The sequence below is a fragment of the Symphalangus syndactylus genome, chromosome 23 (genome assembly GCF_028878055.3).
Source record: "Symphalangus syndactylus isolate Jambi chromosome 23, NHGRI_mSymSyn1-v2.1_pri, whole genome shotgun sequence".
NCBI lineage: Eukaryota > Metazoa > Chordata > Mammalia > Primates > Hylobatidae > Symphalangus > Symphalangus syndactylus.
In genome coordinates, this window is record NC_072445.2 from 34,710,253 (window position 1) to 34,736,443 (window position 26,191).

At 36.2% G+C, this 26,191-nt stretch overlaps 1 protein-coding gene and 1 pseudogene across 1 annotated transcript; both read left to right on the top strand.

Moving 5' to 3' along the window:
* Nucleotides 1-654: 654 nt before the first annotated feature.
* Nucleotides 655-23,191, top strand: LOC129473126 (olfactory receptor 4A5-like; annotated as a pseudogene).
* Nucleotides 23,192-24,844: 1,653 nt separating this feature from the next.
* Nucleotides 24,845-25,756, top strand: LOC129473416 (olfactory receptor 4A5-like). The gene has a single exon (XM_055263891.1). The coding sequence runs from the start codon at nucleotides 24,845-24,847 to the stop codon at nucleotides 25,754-25,756; it is 912 nt and encodes a 303-aa protein (XP_055119866.1).
* The last annotated feature ends 435 nt before the right edge of the window (nucleotides 25,757-26,191 follow it).

Below are 26,191 nucleotides of genomic sequence, written 5' to 3' on the forward strand. Positions count from 1 at the left end.
TCATTCATTCCTCATTATTTATGCAAATATCTGCAGCTTGCTTGAATTTCTCCTCAGAGAATGAGATTTACTTTTCTATCACATTGTCACATTGCAAATTTTCTAAACTTTAATGCTCTACTTTCCTTATAATACTGAATGTCTTTAACAGCACCCCTGTCATATTTTGAGTGCTTTGCTGCTTAGATACCCTAAATCATTCTATCAAGTTCAAAGTTCCACAAATCTGTAGGGCAGGGGCAAATTGCTGCCAGTCTCTTTGCTAAACCATAACAAGAGTCACCATTGCTCCAGTTCCCAACAAGTTCCTCAACTCCATCTGCAACCACCTCAGCCTGGATTTTGTTGTCCATACCATTATCCACATTTTAGTCAAAGCCATTCAACAAGTCTCTAGCAAATTCCAATCTCGCCCACATTTTCCTCTCTTCTCCTGAGCCCTCAAAATTGTTCTGACCTCTGTCTGTTACCCAGTTTGAAAGTCACTTCCTTATTTTGGGGCATATTTTCAGAAGTGCCCCACTCTACTGGTACCAATTTACTGTAGTAGTCAATTTTCACCTTGTTGATAAAGACATACTCAAGGCTGGGCAATTTACAAAGGAAAGGTTTAATGGACTTACAGTTTCAAGTGGCTGGGGAGGCCTCACAATCATGGTGGAAAGCAAGGAGGAAAAAGTCCTGTCTTATGTGAATGACAGCAGGCAAAGAGAGAGCTTTTGCAGGCAAACTCCCCCTTATAAAACCATCAGAAATTGTGAGTCTTACTCATAATTAAGAAAACATCATGGGAAAGACCTACCCATCATTCAATTACCTTCCACTCATCTGTCCCATAATACCTGTGAATTCAAGATGAGTTCTGTGTGGGGACACAGTCAAGCCATATCACATATGTTCATTACAGGAATATTTACAATAGCAAAGACATAGAATCAAACTAAATGCTCATAAACAGTAGACTGGATTAAAAACATTTGCCGGGCGCGGTGGCTCATGCTTGTAATCCCAGCACTTTGGGAGGCCGAGGCGGGCGGATCACGAGGTCAGGAGATCGAGACCACGGTGAAACCCTGTCTCTACTAAAAAATACAAAAAATTAGCCAGGCATGGTGGTGGGCCCCTGTAGTCCCAGCTACTTGGAGAGGCTGAGGCAGGAGAATGGCGTGAACCAGGGAGGCAGAGCTTGCAGTGAGCCGAGATTGCGCCACTGCACTCCAGCCTGGGAGACAGAGCGAGACTCCATCTCAAAAAAAAAAAAAAAAACATTTGGTACATATACACCATGGAATGCTTTGCAGCAATAAAAACATTGAGATCATGTCCTTTCAGCAACATGGATAGACCCAGGGGCCATTATCCTAAGAAAACTAGAACAAATACTACATGTTCTTACTTATAAGTGGGAGACAAGACTGGTTGTTTAAGCTAAACAAGAAGAACACATGGGTACTAGAAGGGGAACAGCAGAAACTGAGGCCTTTGTAATAGGGGTGGGTGTGAGTAGGGAGACTATCAGAAGAAATACCTATTGAACGCTATGCTTATTATTCAGGTGATGAAATTTTCTGTCAACCAAACCTCCATGACATACAGTTTACCTATATAAGAAGTGTGCACATGTACTCCTAAACCTAAACAGAAAAATCACAGCCATATATCTTCAAGTATTTTCCCTATCATCTTTCTGCAATTATAATTCAATGTATGTTAGAGTTTTGCACTATGAACTTTATACTTCTTTTATACTATTTTCTGCATTTACTTTATTACTCTCTTCTTTGTTCTGCGTATTTTCTTCTAATCTTTCCTCTAATTGACTATTTATCTCTTTAACTGTTTCTAATAATCTGTTACATCCAACCATTGACATCTAAATTGTGTTTATTGTACATTTTAATTTTCACATTTAGTTGGTTCAGTGTATTATGCATCTTCTGTTTTAATTGTATACATGAGACACATTTAAAAATGCTTGTTTTTCATTAAGTGAGTCATCTCTGTTTTATTTTGCTTTTGTCTTTTGATCACACCTTGTCTTCCCCTATACTTTGTTATTTCTGAGTGCTGCATTTTGCATATAAAAAAATTGTAAGATATATTAAGACTTTTACTATGTTGGTTTTCTTTAAAAGAGGATTGACTCTTTTTTATAGCCAGAAGCTAAGATTGAAGATATAAAAATCCCAGACAATGTTAATCCAATGAAGAAATGAGATGACCTAAGCTGGGCTTGAGTTCCTTTGCATACTACTCCTTTGTGTATTCATCCCTACTCCAAAAGTGAAGTCCTCTGTGGTCTCAAATGAAAGCCTAGTTGTTTCCAAAGACTATTTTCCTTGGTAGGCTTTGAGTTTCACTTATTCTTCAGGGAATAAATCAATATAAAGTTCCACCCCGCTTTTCAGACTTTCATTTGTGGCTTTAGACTTATTCTGTACTCTTAGAGAAAAGAGCCCAAAAGCAGGGTTTAGCACTCTAGCTTTTCTTTGAAATGTTATTCCCGCAAATTCTTGACTTTTAAAGTTTTTAAATGCTTTAAAGTGCATGCATTTCATATTTTTTTAGCTCTTCCATTTTTTCTGATTTTAAATTTGCTATGAAACAAGTGATTTCTGCTTTTTTAGAAGATATATATCTATACTTTACTGTCTACTTTGGCAATAAATATGGGTTATAGAGAATTACTATAGATTATGGCATATTTTAAGGCAATATCTACATCAATTAGTATTTTTGATGTATTTTTTCATTGGAGCAAATAAATTCAAATTCTGAGCTGTTGTAAGCATCATCTGAGCTAGCAAACACTTTTGTCTCATTCAGATAAGTGGAAAGTATTAGTAGTTCTTTGACTTCAGCTGGAAGGAACATAGAAAATTCTGCCTTATTCTTGTATTAGTTCTCCATCTTGGAGTCATAATTTAATGCATAGTACCTTTGCTCACATCAGATCATTTTTCAGAATTAAAGATATGTTTGTGTATCTTTTACCATTTTCCAATAATAGAACATAGCATCTTGACGTACTCTTTAAATCTTAGAAGTGATCCAAATTACATTTGGTGTGTCTAGATTTAATCCATTTATTAGGCAAGTTGAAAACGGCCAACTTTTAATGGTGGCTATTACATAATAAATCAGGTTGAGTGGTGCCTATTACATGATAAATATCTTTAGCTAGTTCAGGTAAGTATTTATGAGACTCTATACCTAAGGCCCTTATGACACAGAAGTTTCACTAAACCTACAATGAGGTAAATGTGCTCAATGCAGCCAATGACAAGCCAATTTATGGAAAGAGCAATGTAAATCCTTAGGGAATTATGCCCCTGTTGGAAAATTAAAATTTCTTTCTTGTAAAAACAGTTATTGAATTAATATTGGACTAAAGGGATTGAATTAATGGACTACATATCATTATGGTTGCATCTGACACAAATTCAGGCCTTGATCAAAATCTTGTAGTTTAACCTAAAATTGCAGAACTGTGACTACCTGTTTTTCCGATAAGTAGAACATCAACTTCAGTTCAAGGATCTCTGCCTTTGAGCTTCAGGGCTTCTTGGGCAGGGATTCCTAACAGCAAGAGTAAGGCACCTATTTGCTGGTATTATAATTGGGTAAGAAAATATGAGGCTGGTTCATTCTAGCTGAAATATGGCTTGCTTTCCATAAATATTTCATAATATGAAACTCATATTTTATTTTTCATTTTACCTTAGAATTTTCTTATTTACATTACAGGCTTTACACATTACTTGGCATTCCGCTACTGTTCCTTGGCAAGAGCCAAGTCTTTTTCCTAAGAGATTGTCCTAGGAAAAAACGTGCTTGGAGAGAATACTTCATTTGAATTTGTTCTGAATATTCTAACTATGTTATCTACATTGACCTTACTGCCTCTTTTATTTAAAACAGTGATGATGTGAAAGTCACAGACTGTGTCTGCACACATAAATTGAAGAATTATTTTTCTGATAGGAAAACTCAAGTGACGAGTTAAACTCCCACCAAAGGTAGAGTATGCCTTCAGTTGGTATCTAGTTCTCTAGGTGGGATGTTTTCTTGTTGGATCCACCATTGCTTGTAGTAATTTGTGAAAGGTCTCAATTTCCTGGAATGAGATTGGGTAGATATGGAGACCTGCATTTAATTAGGAAAGAAGTGTCTTAGGGATATTCTATTTGAATGACTGAAGGATTTAATTTCAGCAGAACTCTTCAACATTTTAGTCATTCAAACAGCTTATTTCTAAGACTACTCCTTTCCTAAATAAAAGCAAGAGAAAGCTGTGTCATTGACTTTTTTCAAAGTTAATTCCCTACATTTTCCTTGTTAGCTGCAGAACTTAATAGCTAGGCACATGAGTGTTATCATAAATCCTCAATAACAGCAAAGTAATTATGGGTGCTTCACCATAATTGACTGAGAAGAGAAACATTCAAGTAATGAATTTTAGTGTTGCTAAATTGTTTGTTTGTTTATTTGTGCCACTAAATTATGAACTTGTCCAGGTTAATTTCCACTAATTAGGTCAATTTTTGTATAGTCATGCAAATGCAGAATCTTTGTTTTCCTATGAAGAATTTTTTTCAGCAGTTGAGGATATTCAACTACCTTTGTACAGTAAATATTGACATACTCTTTAAATCTTAGAAGTGATCCAAATTACATTTGGTGTGTCTAGATTTAATCCATTTATTAGGCAAGTTGAAAATGGCCAACTTTATATTTTTAGCAGCTGCTTTAAATACTTCTATACTTTTCTGAAACACTGCATTAATGAGGAGCCTGTGTGAAAATATGAAAACTGTAGCCACTAAGAACTATTTCTAGATCCATGGATAAACCATCCTTTTTCATGTGTTTTATGATCACACATAGATGCATGAAGTATCTACAGTAACTCTCAGTAAAAGAAGCATTGATTTTTTTTGGACCAAGTACAAAGCTCAAGATGTGAGTTCTTGAAACCACTGACAGGGATATTCATTAAAAATTCCTGTGATATGTTTAAATATAGGTAATATCTTTTTTATTATCATTATTATACTTTAAGTTTTAGGGTACATGTGCACAATGTGCAGGTTTGTTACATATGTATCCATGTGCCATATTGTTGTGCTGCACCCATTAACTCGTCATTTAGCATTAGGTATATCTCCTAATGCTGTCCCTCCCCCCTCCCCACACCCCACAACAGTCCCCGGAGTGTGATGTTCCCCTTCCTGTGTCCATGTGTTCTCATTGTTCGATTCCCACCTATGAGTGAGAACTGCAGTGTTTGGTTTTTTGTCCTTGCGATAGTTTACTGAGAGGTAATATGTTAACTATCATATATTTTCATTGGAATAATTCTAGTTGAGAAAATTAATCTAGCAGAACACAGACATTAATCAGGGTATACAAAGTATATTTGTTTTTAGAATACACTCTGATAGGCATTATTTTCCATTTTGCCATTAAGTAGATAAACAAGTTCCATATTACAGCTGTAATAAATAAACCAACACATTTATTATTTTAATTTATAGGTTATAATGTTTTACATGATATGTTAATGAATATGTAGAATTAGTTTTAGATATATTTAAATAAGAATTTAAAATTGCATATCATGTCAAATGTGTTAGAGTGTAAAGGAATCAATGACTATTATGTTCTGGAAGCATGATATGGATTTTTATGTGTAAATCTAAAAATTATTTCAGCAGACATATTAGTGTATGCATGTAAAGAAATCCATGCTCGGGAAAGTACCTTGTGTACTGTTATTAAGAAATATTTACAAAAGTGTAATCGTTAAGTATTTTAGAGGGTTATGTTTGTGTTTATGAAATTTTATCTTTTGAAAATGTCATGTTGTGAAGAAACTGTGTTAAATTTTTTTATTAGAAATGTGTTAACTTGGTGGTTTAAGTTAATAGTCTATTAGTACTCTCTTTCAGTTTTTAAGGTATTAAATCTTTGATGACTTAAACTATAGGAGATAGTTTACATATCCTGTTTTTTCAAGTAAACTGTTAAACTGCCCATTAGATTTAGCATGATTAAATTTATCCTTGATGATTACATAGAGAAAAGGAATGAATACTTGCTCAAGTAAGATGTGAAAAACAAAGAGAATTGGATGTAGACTACATTATGCCCTTGTGTTCTTCAGCAGGTGTATCTCTATCAGTCTACAGCTTCAAGAATGATAGAACTCCGGAATCAGTGGGAAGATGTAGTGTGAATGACACATAGACTGTCCATCACAGCTGGCTTCTAGAGACAGCTTGAACTCTGCCTGCATGTGCTCTCTGCCACTACCAGATCCATGTAAATGGAATCATCTTGACTACATTTTAGGTTAGTCATTCTGTATGTTTCTTCAGCAGTGAATAATCAGAAAGTTGAGTTTGTATCTCTGCTTGTCCTATTGTTCTCTTTTCTTTAGGTTTGTCCTTAACTACAGGCATAGAGAAAATACTAATTTTTTTCTTTTTGAAATTTATTTATTTATTTATTTATTTTTATGAGGATTTGGTCTGTATCTATTTGTTATGGCTACGCTAAAAACCCTCCTGAATCACCCCAGGGAACAAAGCAGGTTGCGTGCTTCCAGTATTTCCTCATTAAAGGAAATCTTTTTGAAGAAGAATTTTAAAAGAATTGTAGCCTCACTTAATTATCACATTAATCTTCTCATTACTTGTAGATATTTATTTATTAACTATAATTTCTGTTTTCTTATTTGATTCTTCTTTTCTTTCATCTTCAATATTTAGCTTTATCTGTGATAATAGATGCATTTTTTCCTATAATGATGTTGCTGGAAGTCAGGGACCCTGAATGGAGGGACTCGCTGAAACCATGGCAGAAGAACATAAATTTGTGAAGATTTCATGGACATTTATCAGTTTCCAAAATTTGTACTTTTATAATTTCTTATGCCTGTCTTTACTGCAGTCTCTGAACATAAATTGTGAAGATTTCATGGCCATTTATCACTTCCCCAGTGAATACTCTTATAATTTCCTATTCCTGTCTTTAATCTCCTAATCCCATCATCTTCATAAGCTGAGGAGGTGTGTCACCTCAGGACCCTGTGATGATTGCACTAACTGTACACATTTTTTGTAAAACGTGTGTTTGAACAATATGAAATCTGATTGTACAACATGGGTGTTTGAGCAATATGAAATCAGGACACCCTGAAAAAGAACAGAATAACAGCGATTTTCAGGGAACAAACAAAGATAGCTATAAGGTCTGACTGACTGAGGGGTCGGGCAGAATAGAGCCATAGTTTTCTTCTCACGGAGAGCCTATAAACAGATGTGTGAGTAGGAGAAATATTGCTGAATTCTTTTCCCAATGAAGATGTGCTCTGTGACATCATGGATGTAATCATATTCCTGTTCACTATTTCATTACACATCCTGTTCTCCTGAGCTCTCAACTGTGACACAAGCTTTAGAGAATACTAAATAGGACTGAGTAACAATGTTACAGGATTTGTCCTCCTTGGCCCAACTCAGGAGCCTTATGTGCAAAATGCATTATTTGTCATGTTTTTACTCATATACACTGTGACTGTGGTGGGGAACCTGCTCATTGTAGTAACCATTATTGCCAGCCCCTCCTTGGGCTCTCTAGTGTACTTCTTCCTTGCCTGCCTGTCATTTATAGATGCTGTGTATTCCACCACAATTTCTCCCATATTGATTATAGCCTTACTCTCTGATAAAAAGACTATTTCCTTCCAAGCTTGCATGGGCCAGCTATTTATAGACCACTTATTTGGTGCTGCTGAGATCTTCCTTCGGGTGGTGATGGACTGTGATCGCTATGTTGCCATCTGTAAGCCACTGCACTATTTGACCGTCATGAATTGACAGGCTTGCATCCTTCTCTTGGTGGTGGCTGTGACTGGAAGTTTTGTACATTCTGTGTTTCAAATTGCAGTTGTGTATAGTCAGTCTCCCATTCTGTGGCCCCAATGTCATTGACCACTTTGTCTGTGACATTTACTACACATGATTGGAACTGATATGCACTGACACCTACTTTATAGGCCTCACTGTGGTTGTCAATGGTGGAGCAACCTGTATGGTCATCTTCACCCTTCTACTAATCTCCTATCAAGTCATCCTAAACTCCCTTAAAACTTACCATAAGGAATGGAGGTGTAAAGCCCTGTCTACCTGTATCTCCCACATTGCCTTGGTTGTCCTCTTTTTTGTTCCCTGTATTTTCATGTATGTTAGACCTGTTTTGAACTTTCCTCTTGATAAATTCATGACTGTATTTTATACAGTTAACACACACCCATATTGAATCCACTAATATACGCACTGAGAAATTTAGAGATGAGAATTGCCTTAAAAAAAACTCTGGTGTAAAAACTTAACTACAGTTAGATTAAGAGTGTTCCTTGTCTTTTATGTAGGTATATGTAGACAACGTCTTTCCCATGAGATTGTTAGATTGTTATGGAATCATCAAACATTGAGGTGCCACTTTTTTTTTTTTTTGAGATGGAGTCTCACTCTGTTGCCCAGGCTGGAGTGCAGTGGCATGATCTCGGCTCACTGCAACCTCCATCTCCCAGGTTCAAGCAATTCTCTGCCTCAACCTCCCAAACAGATGGAATTACAGGCACCTGCCACCATTCCCCGCTATTTTTTTTTTTTTTTTAGTAGAGATGGGGTTTCACCATCTTGGCCAGGATGGTCTCAAACTCCTGACTTTGTGATCCACCCACCTTGGCCTCCCAAAGTGCTGGGATTACAGGCATGAACCACTGTGCCCAGCCGAGGTGCTACTTTTTATTCTGGTCCTCCCTTCATGCATGGTGCAAGGTTCCACAGTTTTTGTGAGTTAAAACAACCAGCATTTAATTATTTCAATTGTTTTCAGGCCAGAAATTCAGGCAATTGTTGGCTGAGTATTTCCTCTATTTTGTTTGGCGAGGACTGAAGTCAGTGTCTTTTTCATCTGATAACTGGGTAGTTGTAGGATGCAGGTTAACTTACTTTACATTTATAGTATATTGGAAGAGAGTAGGACATCCACTGGGTCCCCCTTCCTATCTATTTAGATGAAAACCAGAAGAACCAGAAGGGGAGTCAGGCGTTTTACATGGTGCTAAGAGATCCCATTAATAGAAATTAGAGATGTCAGGCCAGTTAATGGCTATGTCCACAATTGGCACAATGTCACTTGCACCATATTCTATTAGACAGGTCGCAGATAAGAGGTTTTACAGAAATAGAAGATAACCCTTGATGGGGAAGTGGCAAAGTCACTTTGCAGAGCAGCATGCAGAACAATTGCCTACATCTCAAAAAGAGTGTAATGGAATTTTATTTGTGTTGAGTTGGATCCATAAATCATCTTGCACTAACAATATCTTAACAACATTGGGTTTCTAGTTCCTGAATACAACGTATCTCATAGGTATTTTAAATATTTATTTTTGGAGAGTTTTATAGTTTTTATTAGCCTAGGGATCTTCCTTATCTAGTCCAAAGTATTTATGTTTTTAGATTGCATCACAGGTTTTTATTTTAAAACAAAATTCCAATTTTTATTGTCGCTAGTATATGTAAAGGAAATTGAATTATTTATTTGGTGCTTGAGTTCCATAAGATTGCTAAATTCAGTTCTTATTCCTACAAAATTATTTCTGTAGATTCTTTAGGGTTTTCTAAAACACTATCATGTTCTCTACAATTAAGTATAGCTCATTACATGGAAGGATATAGAAGTGTTTCAATTTCTCTTTGTGTCATTTTTAGAAGGTTGTGCTTTTCCTACATTTTACCTATCATCTATGCTGTCGAATTAATTGAAGTAATGTTTTTCATAACAATCATTTTCTACCCTTTTAAAGTCTAAATGATCTGTGGGATGATTTGTTTATTTCTGATACTGGTCATTTGAATTTCTCTTTGTTTTCTCTTGATCACTCTTGCTAGTAGTTCATCAGTTGTATTATAAAAGTACCAATTTTTGGCTAATTTATTTTTTCTATTTCATGTTTTTCCTTTTATCGACTTTTGATCTTATGTTTATTATGTCCATTTGTTTAATTAGCTTGACTTTTATTTGATCTTCTTTTTTTTGTTTCTTAAGTTGAAGGCTCAGATGGCTGCTTTTAAACCTGTGTTTTAAATGTAAGGATTTTTGCTATACATTTTTCTTTAAGTACTGTTTTAATCACACCCTACACATTTTGATATGTTTTTGTTATTGCTTATTTCTAAGTATGTGCTTATTTCCATTATACATTTTTATTGGATTCATAGGTTCACTAAATATTTATGGCATAATTTTTAATATTTGAAGAATAGTCTAGATATATTTATGAGTTATTTATTTAGTCATAACAAATTATTCCAAAACTTAGTGATTCAAACAATATGTACACATTCTCGATTTCTGTAGATCAGGAAACTAAGAATGGCTTAGCTGGTTCCTGTGTTTCAATGTCTCTCACAAAGCTCTAATCAAGGTGCTGGTTCAACTAGAGTCTCATATGAAGGCTTGGCTGAGGAAAGATCCCGTTCAAGCTGGCTGTTGGCAACATCCAGTTTCTAAGTAGAAATGAAAAATCTTTTGAATATGTAATTATTCTTATATCCCACAGCATTTTGAAATTGTTTTATATACTTTACTGCTACATGTTATAAACTCCAGAATATATTATTAATCTCACTTTAAACCATTAATTTTATAAATCAATTTAGAGAAGAATATTTATTCTGTATACACTGTTTCTACTAACTTCATTCTTTTCTATAAATGTGATATTCAAGTAATATTGCTTTCTTCTTGCTGGGGAAATTTTTTTGTATTTTTTGTAATGTGAGTCCACTGGTTATGACTTTTCCCAACACTCAAATACTTAGCATATTACTGAGTAGCATAGAGGTATGTTGAGACTACGTTCATTTCTCCCTTCTAGGAAGAATAGGTGAAAGCTTGAAAGAGTGAGTAGAACTATTAGCAGTTTAGAAGGGTGAAAAAAAAGTTTGGAGTTCAATCTGCATGATTAGAGTCACTTATTAAATACTTCAGCTTTCCACTGAAATTTAAGCAGATGTGTCTCATCACTAATGACTACATCCCCAAATTAAGAATTATACTGTCAAATTTTTAGCCATTCCTTGTATTAGTGAATACTTGGATTGCTATATAAATATTAATACTTGAAACTGCTTAATTTGTAGAGAAAAGAGGTTTAGTTAGCTCATTGTTCCACAGACTTTACAGGAAGAATGATTCTGGCATCTGTTTGACTTCTGAGGAGGCCTCAGGAAATTTACAATCATGGCAGAAGGCAAAGTGGGAACAGGTACATCTTACTAGACAGCAGCAGGAGCAAGCAGGGAAGGTAACACATAATTATAAATCACAAGATCTCATGAGAACTTACTGTCATGTTGACAACACCAAAGGGAGAGGTATTAAACCATGAGTCATGGCACTATGATTCACCCTTTAGGAGGCCATTCCAATGTTTTATCTAGACAATAGCTTGTTGGTGATGAAATGTGATCATAGTGGTGAATTCTACTGTGGTGAGTAATTTGCTTTACTTCACTTCCTAGAAAAGGTATCCCCTGGTTAGAAATGACAATGTTTGTTGTACAATGGCAATCGAGAATGGATTATTCTGCATGAGTAATAAATAAGACTAAAGTACTGGGGCAATCATATAACCCGAATATATAATATAATGACAAGATGCTGTTTCCACCACATTGAGATTTGCAATGAAGTAAACTGTCACAAGGTTGTTGGTGGTTTCCCTGGTTATTTATGCCATGGTAGGGAGTCAATGATGGACAATTTTGATGGCATTTTGGACCGTGAGCTCTGACAGTCCAGTTTCACCTGCTTTTGCCCTACCAAGCATTTTGGTAACATATTTTGTTGTTGTCTTTCAAATATAGTTTGTTTTTGTTGTTTCTAGTGTTATTGAATTATACTTCACATATATTTTATATACTTAAGGTATACAATATGATGTTTGATAAATGTATACATTGTGAAGTGATTACACTATGTAGCTATTTAATGTATCCATTATCTCACATAGTTACCTCTATTTGTGACAAGAACATTTAAGGTATATCCCTTAGCAAATTTCATGTATCCATTATTTATTACTAATTATTATCAACATGCTGTACCTGAGCTCTTCAGAATTTATTCATACTGCATAACTGAAACCTTGTACACTTTGACCAACACCTCATTTTCTTCAGCCCTGGTCCCTGGAAACCACCATTCTAGTCCCTGGCTTTTATGAGTTTGACATTTTTTAGATTGTACATGTAAGTGAGATGATGTGGCATTTATGTTTCAGTAGAAGAAAGAGAACCCTTGTGCACTGTTGTTGGAAATGTTAAATGCTATGACCATTATAGGAAACTCTATGGAGGTTCCTCAAAAAGTTAAAATTAAAAATATGATCGGCCGGGCGCGGTGGCTCACGCTTGTAATCCCAGCACTTTGGGAGGGTGAGGCAGGCGGATCACGAGGTCAGGAGATCGAGACCATGGTGAAACCCCGTCTCTACTAAAAATACAAAAAAAAAAAAATTAGCCGGGCGTGGTGGCGGACGCCTGTAGTCCCAGCTACTCGGAGAGGCTGAGGGGGGAGAATGGCGTGAACCCGGGAGGCAGAGCTTGCAGTGAGCTGAGATTGCGCCACTGCACTCCAGCCTGGGCGACAGAGTGAGACTCCGTCTCAAAAAAAAAAAAAGTGATCTAGCAATCTGACTTTTTGTAATATATGTAAAGGAAATGAAATCAATATCTTGCAGAATGCCTGCACTTCCACATATAATGCAGCATTATTCATAGTAGTACAGCTGTGAAAACAAAATGTATCAAAGATGAGTGGGTAAAGACAATATGTATCCAATGTAGAATGATATTTAAGTGTGTATATATATAAATACCTAATATTATATTATTAATTACAGTCATCATGCTGTACCTTACATTACCAGAATCTGTTCATTCTGTATAGCTCAAAATTTGTGCCTATAGATGTAATACAATATTATACTATATATATATAAAATACCATATTATTTAATCTTAAAAAGAAGAAAATCCTGCCATTTTTGACAATGTGTATGGAACTGAAGGACTTTAATAACTTCATTATTTCATTTCACTTTAAATTGGTGAATAATAATATTATATATTTATAGTGTACAATATGATGCCTTTAAATCACTTGCAGTATCATAGATGAACTTGGGAGGCATTATGCTAAGTGAAATATGTTCTTGAATGAATGTTTTGCGCATTAATTTTTCAGTCTTCATTATTTTCTAATTAATACAACTAAGATTTAGGTTAATTTTACAAGCTTTGGTAGGTTGTATTTTTATAAACATTAAGCTCAAAGTATTTTCTTCTTTCCATTTTCACCAATAGATTTTTAAAAAGTGATTTACTTAACTTTCAAATGTGCAGAAATTTCTAAAGAATTTTATTTTGTTTTATATTTTATAGTTTAATTTTTCCATAAGATATTGGGGTACAGGTGGCATTTGGTTACATGAGTGAGTTCTTTAGTGGTGATTAGTGAGATTTTGGTGAAACCATCACCCAATCAGTATACACTGCACCATATGTGTAGTCTTTTATCCTTCACCACCCTCCCACTCTTCCTCTCAAGTCCTCAAAATCCATTGTATCATTCTTACGCCTTTGCATCCTCATAGCTTAGCTCCCACATATCAATGAGAACATACAGTGTTTCGTTTTCCATTCCTGAGTTACTTCACTTAGAATAATGTTCTCCAACCTCATCCAGGCCACTGCAAATGTAGTTAATTCATTCCTTTTTATGGCTGCATAGTATTCCATCCTATATATATATACACACCACAGTTTCTTTATCCACTTGTTGATTGATGAACATTTGGGTTGGTTCTGCGATTTTGCAATTGTGAATTGTGTGGCTATAAAAATGCATGTGCAAGTATCTCTTTTGTATAATGACTTCTTTTCCTCTGGAATAGATACCCAGCAGTGGGATTGCTGGATCAAATGGTAGTTCTACCTTTAGTTCTTTATGGAATCTCAGCACTGTTTTCCACAGCATCTGTACTAGTTTACATTCCTACCAGCAGTGTAGAAGTATTCCTTATTTACTGCATCCACACCAACATCAACTGTTTTGTTTTTATTTTTTGACTATGGCCATTCTTGCAGGAGTGAGGTGGTAGTCCATTGTGGTTTTGATTTGCATTTCCCTGATCATTAGAGGTGTTGAGCATTTTGTCAGGTTTGTTGGTCATTTGTATATCTTCTTTGGAGAATTGCCTATTCATGTCCTTAGCCCATTTTGATGGGATTGTTTTTTTCTTGCTGTTTTGTTAGAGTTTGTTGTAGATTCTGGATATTGGCCCTTTGTCAGATGTATAGATTGTGAAGATTTTCTCTTACTCTGTGGGTCATCTGTTTATTCTGGCTGACTGTTCACTTTACTGTGCAAAAGCTTTGTATTTTTTTTAGGTCACAGGTGTTTATCTTTCCTTTCATTGCATTTGCTTTTGGGTTCTTTGTCATAAAATCCTTGCCTATGCCAATGTGTAGAAGGGTTTTTATAACGTTATCTTCTAGAATTTTTGTAATTTCAGCTCTTAGGTTTAAGTACTTAAACCATCTCAAGTTGATTTTTGTTTAACGTGAGAGATGAGGATTCAGTTTCATTCTCCTATGAGTGGCTAGACAATTATCCCAGCACCCTTTGTTGAAAAGGATGTCTTTTCCCCACTTTATGTTTTTGTGTTTTTGTTGTTGTTGTTGAAGTTCAGGTGGCTGTAAGTATTTGGGTTTATTTCTGAGTTCTCTTCTGTTCCATTGGTCTATGTGCCTATTTTTGCACCAGTACCATGCTGTTTTGGTGACTACGGCCTAATAGTATAGTTTGAAATTAGGTAGTGTGATACCTCCAGATTCATTATCTTTGCTATGTGGGCTCTTTTATGGTTCCATATGAATTTTAGAATTTTTTTTTCTAATTCAATGAAGAAGGATAGTGGAATTTTGATAGGGATTGCATTGAATTTGTAGATTGCTTTTGGCAGTATGGTCATTTTCACAATATTGATTCTACCCATCCATGAGCATGGGATGTATTTCCATTTTTTGGTGTCATCTATGATTTCTTTCAGCAGAATTTTGTGGTTTACTTGTAGAGGTCTTTTGACTCTTTGGTTAATTATATTCCTATTTTTTTTTTTTTTTGCAGCTATTGTAAAAGGGGTTGAGTTCTTGATTTGATTCTCTGCTCAGTTGCTGTTGGTGTATAGAAGAGCTACTGATTTGTGTACATTAATCTTGTATCTGGAAACTTTGCTGAATTCTTTTTAGCAGTTCTAGGAGCTTTCTGGAGGAGTCCTTAGGATTTTCAATATAAACAGTCATATTGTCAGCCAGAGTCCAGGACTCTTTTTGTTGGTAATTTTAAAATTACCGTTTCAATCTTGCTGCTTTTTATTGGTCTGTTCAGGATATCTAATTCTGCCTGATTTAAGCTAGGAGGGTTGTATTTTTCCAGGAATTTGCTCCATCTTCTTGAGGTTTTCTAGTTTATGTGCATAAAGTTGTTCATAGTAGCCTTGAATGATCTTTTGTGTTTCACTGATGTCGATTGTAATGTTTCCTGTTTTGTTTGTTAGTAAGGTTATTTGGATTTTCTCTCTTCTTTTCTTGGTTAATCTTGTTAATGGTCTATCAATTTTATTTATCTTTTCAAAGAAATAGTTTTTTGTTTCATTTATCTTCTGTATTTTCTGTTTTTTCCAATTTCAATCAGCTCTGCTCTGATCTTGGTTATTTCCTTCCTCTGTTGGGTGTGGGTTTGGTTTTTCTTGTTTCTCTAGTTCCTTGAGGTTTGACCTTAGAGTGTCAATTTGTGCTCTTTCTGTCTTTTTAATGGAGGGACTTAGGGCTATAAACTGCCTATTACCACTGCCTTTACTGCATTCCAGAAGTTTTGATAGGTTGTGTCATTATTTTTAAATTTTCATCTTCATTTCCTTTTTGAGCCAATGCTTATTCAGGAGCAGGTTGTTTAATTTTAATATATTTGCATGGTTTTGAAGGTGCCTTTCGGAGTTGACTTCCAGTTTTGTTCCACTGTGGTCAGAGAGAGTACTTGATTTAATTTCAACTTTCTTAAATGTATTGAGGCTCATTTTATGGCCTATCATATGGTCTGCCTTGGAGAACATTCCATGTGCTGTTGAATAGAATGTGTATTCTGCAGTTGTTGGATGAAATGTTCTGCCCATATCTGTTAAGTCCATTTGTTCCCAGGTATAGTTTAAATCCATTGTTTATTTGTTGACTTTCTGTCTTGATGACCTGTCTAGTGCTGTCAGTGAAATATTGAAGTCTCCTGCTATTATTGTGTTGCTGCCTATCTCATTTCTTAGGTCTATTGGTAATTGTTGTATGAATTTGGGAGCTCCAGTGTTAAGTGCATGTATGTTTAGGATTGTGATATTTTTCTGTCACACAAGGCCTTTTACTATATAATGTCTCTCTTTGTCTCTTTTAACTTCCATTGCTTTATTTATTTTTATTTATTTTTTATTATACTTTAGGTTTTAGGGTACATGTGCACAACATGCAGGTTAGTTACATATGTATACCTGTGCCCTGTTTGTGTGCTGCTTTAAAGTTTGTATTTTCTGATATAAGTCTAGCTACTCCTTCTCGCTTTTGGTGTCCATTTGCATGAAATGCCTTTTTCTACCCCTTTACTTTTATTTTATGTGAGTCCTTATGTGCTAGGTGAGTATCCTGAAGGCAGCAGACAGTTGGTTGGTGAGTTCTTATCCATTCGTCAGTTCTGTATCTTTTAAGTGAAGGATTTAGGCCAGTTATATTCAATGTTAATATTGAAATGAGAGGTACCGTTGCATTCGTTGTGCTCTTCATTGCCTGTGTACTTTGGTTCTTTTGTTTTTGCTTTTTAACTTGTATTTTTGTTTTATAGTTCCTGTGTGATTTGTGGTTTACAGTTTCTGTTTCATTGCATTTCCAGGATTTGTTCCAGGATTTCAAGCTCCTTTTAGCAGTTCTTGAGTGGTGGCTTGGTAATGGCGAATTCTCTCAGGATTTGTCTGAAAAATACTGTCTTTTGATATATGATACTTAGTTTTGTGGGATACAAAATTTTTGGCTGATGATTGTTTTGTTTGGGGAGGCTGAAGATAGGGCCCCAATCCCTTCCAGCTTGTAGGGTTTCTGCTGAGAAATCCACTGTTAATCTGATAGGTTTTCCTGTTTAGGTTACCTGGGGCTTCTGTTTCACAGCTTTTAAGATTCTTTCCTTCATCTTAACTTTAGATAACCTGATGACAATGTGCTTAGGCCAAGATGTCTTTGTTAGATAAATTTCCCGGTATTTTTGTGTTTCTTATATTTGCATGTCTAGGTCTCTAGCAATTCCTTATCATTTGGGTAGGCTCTGTCAGAGGGAAGGTCTAGGGCTGGAGGCTGTTGTTCAGATATTTTCGTCCCACCAGGTGTTCCCTTGATTTTCCCCTTTTTCCTTTGGATGTGGCTTTCTGTCAGCCAACCTGCAGTGATTGTTGTCTCTTTTCTGGATATAGCCACCCAGTGTGTCTACCCTGCTCTGGGCTGGTACTGAGGGCTGTCTCCACAGAGTCCTGTGATGTGAACCATCTGTGGGTCTCTCACCTGTGGGTACCAGCACCTGTTCCAGTGGAGGTGGTGGAGGGTGCAATGGACTCCATGGGGGTCTTTAGATTTGGTGGTTTAATGCTATGTTTTTGTACCAGCTGGCCTCCTGCCAGGAGGTGGCGCTTTCCAGAAAGCATCAATTGTAGTAGTATGAAGAGGGACTGGCTGTGGGTGGGGCTCTAGAACTCCCAAGATTTTATGCCTATGCCGTTTTTCTTCCACTACCACTGTGGATAGAGAAGGACCATCAGGTGGGGTTGGGGCTAGGTGTGTCCTAGCTCAGACTCTCCTTCAGCGGATCTTGCTGTGGCTGCTCTGAGGGATGGTTGTGATATTCTGAGGTCACTGGTGTGTGTATCTAAGAGGATTGTGGGTGCCTCTGCTGAGTCACGCAGGATGTCAGGGAAGTGGGGGAAACCCAGCAGTCACAGGCCTCACCCAGCTCCCATGCAAACCAAAGGGCTGGTCTCACTCCCACCGTGATGCACCCCACCCCCCCAAACCCCCCACCCCCCCAAACCCCCCCAGCCCCCTACCCCCCGCCTCAGCAGCCCCAGTCTGTTTCCAGGTGGAGGGCAAATCGGGCTAGAAAACTTGCCTGAGGCTTTCTGCGAAAGAAAAGGGCTTTAGTTCTTCCCCCACCTGTGAAGTCTGCAAACCAGATTTGAGCCCTCCCCCAAGTTCTGGCCATAAGGCTTCTCATCCCTTTCAAATTGTTGCAAAGTTCAGCTACAGAAGTCCTTCTCCCTGGGGAGTTTCACCCTCTGGTCCTCTAGCCACCCACCTAATGGATCCCTGTGGTGCCAGGCAGGAATGGGCTGCTTGGGGATCAAGTGAGCTCCCAGGGCCTTTCTGCTGTTTCCTCTATCCCTGTATTTTTCTTGGCTTGGCTCTCTAACTTGACTCAGCTCCAGGTAAAGTCGAGAACTTCTCCTGCAAACAGACCTTCAGCTTCCCCAGTGTGGGTGTGTGTTCGGGAGCAGAGGGTCTCTCCCACTTCCAAGGTCGAGGTAGTATTTGAGGTGCTTCCTGCATCCTGCAGGAGCAGTCTGCCTCTTTCAGAGGGTCTGTGGGTCCTCTCAGGATGGCTGGTTTGTTCTTGTAGTCAATCTGGAGCTGAAATTCACAATGCAAGCCTGCATAAGCTTTTCCGTGTATCGCTGCCATCTAGTTCTGCCTCCCATCCACCATGATCCCTGAAATCCTCAGTCTTAAAAATACCTGGGAGTACATAACATTCTGATATAGTTTGGCTGTGTCCTCACCCAGATGTCATTTTGGATTGTAATGCCCATTATCCTGATGTGTCATGGGAGGGACCAGGTGGGATGTAATTGAATCATGGTGTGTGGTTTCCCCCATGCTGTTCTCATAATTGTTAGTGAGTTCTCATGAGTTCTGATGGTTTTATAAGTGTCTGGTATTTCCCCTCCTGACACTCATTCTCTCTTCTGCTGCCCTGTGAAGAGGCATAGTTGTAAGTTTCCTGAGGCTTTCCCAATCATGCAGAACTGGGAGTCAATTAAACCTCTTTCCTTTATACAGTACCCAATCTTGGGTATTTCCTTATAGCAATGTGAGATGGACTAATATACATGCATTTCTCCTTTAAAAAATAAATTTATACTGTAACTATATTTACTTTCTAGCTTAGTAATAAGTATGGATTGCAGATTGTTACTATGGACTATGGTGTATTTTTGGCAATTTCTACATTAGTTACTTTTTTATGTACTTTTTATTATTGGACCAAATAAATTCAGATTCTGGGCTGTCAATAGGCATCCTGTGATCTAACAAACACTTTTATGTCATTCTGAAAAGTTGAAAGCATTAGTGGTAATTTGAATTCAGCTAGAAGGGACATAGAGATTTATGGCTTATTTTCATATTGGTTCTCCATCTTGGCATCATAATTTAATCCATGGTATCTTTGATCATATCTGATAGTTCTTCAGAATTAAAGATATGTTTGTGCATCTTTTACCACTTACCAATAAGAGAGCACAGTGCTTATAGACATGCTCTTCAAATTTTTGAAGTTGATACATATTACATTTGGGGTGAATGAATTTAATCCATTTATTAAGTTGAAAATGACCAACTTTTAGTGGAGCCCGTTAAGTGATAAAGACTTTAGCTGGTTCAGATAAGTATTTATGGGACTCTATCTAAGGCTCTTATGATGCAGAAGATCCAATATTTAACTAAACATATGATGAGCTGAAGGTGTTCAAAGGAGCCAATGGTAAACCAAGTCATGGAAATAACAATGGAAGCCCTTAAGCACTGGTCCCTTGTTGGCAAATACAAATTTCTTTATTGTAGAAACAGTTACTGCATTGATGTTGGAATAAAACTAAAAATTCAATTAATGGACTACAGATGATTATGTTTATTTCTGACATAGAGGTCTTGATCAAAAGCCTGTACTCTAACCTAAAACTGCAGAATTATGATTACCTACTTTTTCAAGAATCAGAATGTCAACTTCTGCTCTTAGGCTCTCTTACTCTAAGCCTCAGGGCTTCTTCAGCATGGACTTTCTAACAGGAAGGGTAAGGCCCTCCTTGTTGGGAATATGCTTAGGGAAGAGAACCTGGGGCTGTTTACCCCTTCATTCTGTCTTAAATATTACTTGCCTTACCTCAGTATTTCATAACATGAAACTCATAATTTATTGTTCAATTTATTTTAGAGTTTTTCTTTTCACATCATAGGCTTTGCACATTACTTGGCATTTCCTACTCTTCCTTGGTGAGATCCAAGTCTTTTCCCTCTAGGGAATTTCTAAAGGGAAAACAAGGTGTTCAGGGAGTTTACTTTATTTGAATTTATTCCAAATATTCAAATTAACTAATCTATAATGACTTTACTCTCACTTTTATTTAAAGTAGTGATGATGTAAAAGTCATAGATTGTGTCTGCACACATAAATGGAAATATTATTTTCCTGACAAAATAACCCAAGAGATATCTGAAGAGTTAAATTTCTGCCCAAGGATGAATATGTCTTCAGTTGGAATCTAGTACTCTAGGTGTGATGTTTTCTTGTCCTATCCTTCATTTCATGTAAAAATTTGTGAACATTCTCAATTTACTGGGATGAAGTTGGGGAGATATAGAGACACATTTTTAATTAGGAAAGAAGTGGACTTACGGGTATGCTATGGGAATGATGTTAGAATGACTGAAAGACTGAAGAGTTTGGCATCTGCCTGTGAGAAAGCTCTGTCATTGGTTTTTTCATGAAGTTAAATTTCAGCATTGTCCTTGTTAGGTACAAAGCTTAATAGTGGGGCACGTGAATGTTATTATAAATTTTCAATCACAGTAAAGTACTTCTGGTTGCTTTGCCATAATTGAGGAAACTTTCACATCACAAATTTTAGTGTTGGTATACTTTTATTCACTTGCGTCACCAGATAAGGGTCTTGTCCAGATTAATTTCCACTAATTAAGTCTATTTTTACAGAGTTATGCTGATAATATGTTTGTTTTTCTGTGAAGAAATTTTCTAGCAGGTGAGAATATTTAACTACCTTTCTACATTATGTTTAAGCATCTTTATATTTTGGTCATCTGTTTTGGATAGTGCCATACTTCTCTATCGACCAAGATAATGAGAAGCCTGTTTGGAATTGTGGAAACTGTAGCCACTAGAAACTAATTCCATATCCATGGATCAGCCATTCGTATTCATGTGTTCTATGATCACATATAGATACCTGAGGTATCAAAATTAATGCTCAGTGAAAGAAGCAATGCTTTTTTGGATCATGATGTGAGTATTTAAATCCACTGATGAGATATTCATTGAAAATTCTTGTGATATGCTGAAATGTAGGAATGTCTTAGATACCATATGATTTTCTTTAAGGAATCTAATTGGGAATGTTAAGCTAGAAAACATAAAAACTTTTCAGAATACACTATGTATATTGCATTTTAATATACGGCTTAATTTTTTTTCCTTTTCTGTTTGCTAAATATGAAGAAAAGCATGTCCCATATTACATGTATAATAAACCAATAGATTTATAATCATAATCTTAGTTTATGGAATGTTATATTTTATATGATGTATCAATAAAGGTGTACAATTACTTTCAGATATATTTGATTAAATAGTTTTAAATTGCAGATCATGTCAATTGTGTTAGAGTGTGAAGGAACCAATGCCTGTTATGTTCTGGAAGCATAATATGGGTTTTTATCAATGAATCTTAAAAATATCCCAGCAAGCATACTAGTAGATATATGCAGTGGAAAGTACCCAGTCTACTGTCATTTAAATAGGTTTATAAAACTGTGACTATCAAATATAATATTATAGAGGTTTTTTAGTTATCATAGCATTTTATCTTTTGAAAATGTCATGTTCTTAGGAAACTATGTTAAATCAATTTTTTCTATAAAAATGTTAACTTAGCAGTTTACATTGAAAGACTTGTAATGCTATCTTTCAGTTTCTAAAGTGTTCCATTTTTAATTACTGAAAGTATAGAAAATAGTTTACATACCTTATTTTTACAAGTAAACATTTAAATTACCAAAAGAGCTATCCTGTTGAACTCTAGTTTTGGTGATGAAAGGGGGAAAAGTCACTAAATCTTGCAGAAAGTAAGGTGTGAATAAATAACAGAATTGGCTATAGACTACATTACTCCCTTGTGTTCTTCAGCAGGTGCATCTCTATCGGTCTATAGCTTCAACAATGCCAGAACTCTGGAATCAGCTGGAAATGGTAATGTGAGGGAAACATGTAAAATGTTCATCACAGCTGGCTTTTAGAGACAGCTTAAACTCTCTCTGAACAGGTCCTCTTTCACTGCCAGATCTATGTAAATGGATGCATCCTGTCTACATTTGAGGTTTAGTAATTCTGCAGTTTCCCTCAGCAGTGAATAACCCGGGTTTGTATCTCAACCAGTCCCATTTTTCTGTGTAATTGGTTTGTCCTTCACCGTCAGATCTAGAGATTTAGAGAAAAAATTTATTTTTCCTTTTGAATTTTTTTTAATAGGACCTGTTCTGTGTTTGTTGGGGCTACCACAAAAAAACCTCCTGAGTCTCCCCAGGGACCCACAGGAGGTTGCACTTTCAGTATTACCTCATAAACGGAATCTTTCTGAAGAGAATTTTAAAAGTATACTAACCTCACTTAATTATCCCATTAATCTTATTGCCGTGGATACTCATTTGTTAAATACAATTTCTCTTTTTGCTTATTTTAGCCTTCTCATTTCCTGAGTTCTTCCCCATGGTGGGTCCAAGTTTTTACTATAATTCTACTTGCTTCTCATTAAGATACATTACATCACAGGTAAAATTACTACTCATAAAATTAAATCATTATTTTCTAAGACATACAATTTTATTGTTTGCCCATAAAAGGCTTTACTCAATTATATATTTATCCTGAACTATGTCTGTAGATCTTTTCAAGTTGACAGAGATCTGCATATTTGGTTCTGATTCTATGTTCACAATGAAGAATACAAAAACACTAATAATAGCTATCATTTATGAGCACTTAAGAGGCACCAGCTAGTGTTCCAGGCACTTTACTTTGTCTTAATTAAACAACAACTCTAAGAGGTAAGGGGTATTGGGATCCCCATTCTAAAAAGGATGCAAGTTAGGGATAGAGAGCCTTAGTAAATGGCCCAAAGTTTTATAAAAAATGGTGAGGCTGAGGTTGTAGCTGAAGCAGTGTGGCTCCAGTGTGCACATTATTCACCACATGCTACACTTTCTCTCCAAAGATGTCTTGGATCTTAGATAGGTACATACTGAGTGAGAACTTGTAGTCACTATTTACTCACTGTAATCATGAAACCCCATGTCCCACTGACTACCATTTTTCATGTAACAGACATAAGCTTGGAAATTTTTATTTATTTATAAATTTATATAAAGAAAAAAAGTCAGCAGAATACCATAAAGGAGAGGTGCACTAATAGTTCTGTAGATAGTTGACTAGAAAGGATTTTGAATTTCTCAATTTAATCCCAGTGTTTTGCAGTGAGTAAACTGAGACAGACTTGTAAGTGCATTCAGAAAATGACTCAAATCCATGCCTTCTTACAGTGAACTTGGAATTTCTCCTAGAGTATGCTTCTTTTGGTATCTGGTAACTAAGATTCTATCTTTGAGTACTTTTGGTATCTAAATAATGTTATGAATAAAATCATGTCCTACTGTTCTGCACCTCTTTCTACAGTGTCTATTTTCTCATCTTACAGTACCTACCTCATCTCAAAAATTGGGAAAAAAATACTCACTGCTTTTTGGCAGTTGGTGATAGTCATGGGTTAGTTCACTTGAGTTCAAAATTAATTGCTGATAATTAGAATATTGTCTGTAAATTTTATAAAGATTAGTGTATAGGCAAGGATAAAATGGAGATAATCACAGCTCCCTATTAGGTGGACAGAGAGTCAGACCAAGTAATTGCTACAGGGAACAATGTGATAAATAATATCATAGAATTTATACAGCTCAGAATACTGTGTTTTGACATTTAATAAAAGACTAATGTAGCTTAAACATCCTTTGAGGCATGAAGAAATGAAGGACTAACCATAGAAGACAGAGTACTGTGTGAGGTATTTCAGAAGATGCTATTCTTGGTGCTACACAAAACATATTATAAAGATACCACAAATACAAACACAAAGGACTAAATCTATGTCAATTTATTTATTTAGTGTTTATTACCACCATCAGAGAGTAAGTTTCTTGAGACCAAATACCCATTGCCTATTCATCACAGCTGACTTCTGTGCCAAGAAAAAATGTTTTAAATAAGAAGTTATGAAATATATGAACGGCTGTTGGAACTTTAACTTTTCTTCTGTATAGAATATTCACTAAAAGATAGAGGTAGAAGCATTTACCTGTGGCTGAAACTAAAAAAATTGAGGAGAAATAGAATCATCAGGGCAAGATGAGCTCTTTGGGTGAGGAATTCAGTAGAGACTCACTAAATGTTTATTGTGTGTAAATAACTATTGAGGATAAACGATGAAGATGTGCTCTGCGACACAATGGATGTAATCATATTCCTGTTCACTCTCTGATACAAGCCAGAAAGAAGACAAATGAGACAGAAGAACAATATTACAGAATTTGTCCTCCTGGGCTTTTCTCAGGATCCTGAGGTGCAAAAAGCATTATTTGTCATGTTTTTATTCACATACTTGGTGACAATGGTGGGGAACCTGCTCATTGTGGTGACCATTATTGCCAGCCCTTCCTTGGGCTCCCCAATGTATTTCTTCCTTGCCTGCCTGTCATTTATAGATGCTGCATATTCCATTACCATTTCTCCTAAATTGATTGTAGACTTACTCTTTGATAAAAAGACTATTTCCTTCCCAGCTTGCATGGGCCAGCTATTTATAGACCACTTGTTTGGTGGTACTGAGATCTTCCTTCTTGTGGGGATGGCCTATGATCGCTATGTGGCCATCTATAAGCCACAGCACTATTTGACCATCATGAATCAACAGGTTTGCATCCTTCTCTTGGTATTGGCTGTAACTGGAGGTTTTGTGCATTCTGTGCTTCAAATTGTTGTTGTGTACAGTCTCCCTTTCTGTGGCCCCAATGTCATTGACCACTTTGTCTGTGACATGTACCCATTATTGGAACTGGCGTGCACTGACACCTACTTTATAGGCCTCACTGTTGTTGTCAATGGTGGAGCTATGTGTATGGTCATCTTCACCCTTCTACTCATCTCCTATGGGGTCATCCTAAACTCCCTTAAAACTTATAGTCAGGAAGGGAGGCGTAAAGCACTGTCTACCTGCAGCTTGCACATCAATGTTGTTGTCCTCTTTTTTGTTCCCTGTATTTTCATGTATGTTAGACCTGTCTCAAACTTCCCTATTGATAAATTCATTACTGTGTTTTATACAGTTATCACACCCATGCTGAATCCTTTAATATACACGTTGAGAAATTCAGAGATGAGAAGTGCTATAAAAAGACTGTTGTGTAAAAACTAGCTGTAGTTAGAATAACAGTGTCCCTCCTCATGTAGATAAGGAAGTATGTAGACAACATCTTCCCAGTGTGGTTTTCTTCCATATGCCCAGCACAGAATGGAGATTCTGTGTAATAGGTAATTAAAATAGATGCTCCTGTTCAAAAGTGAAGGCTATGGTGCTACCTTCTGTGTAATTTATTTAAAGACTTTGTGGAATATAAAAGCACCATATTCACAAATATCTTTGAAGCTGGCCCTTCTCAGACTTGGGCTGAAACTCTATTGCAGTCAGATAATACTCTTAAGAATCTTAGAATTAAATTTGTTTAGTTTAAATTACTTATGATACACACTTTTAAATTTTTCTAAAGTCTTTCAAAGTGTCTTAACATCCACTACTTTGAAATGACATTTATTTTGATGACCTTTCTTACTTTTAGAGTACTTAGCTCTT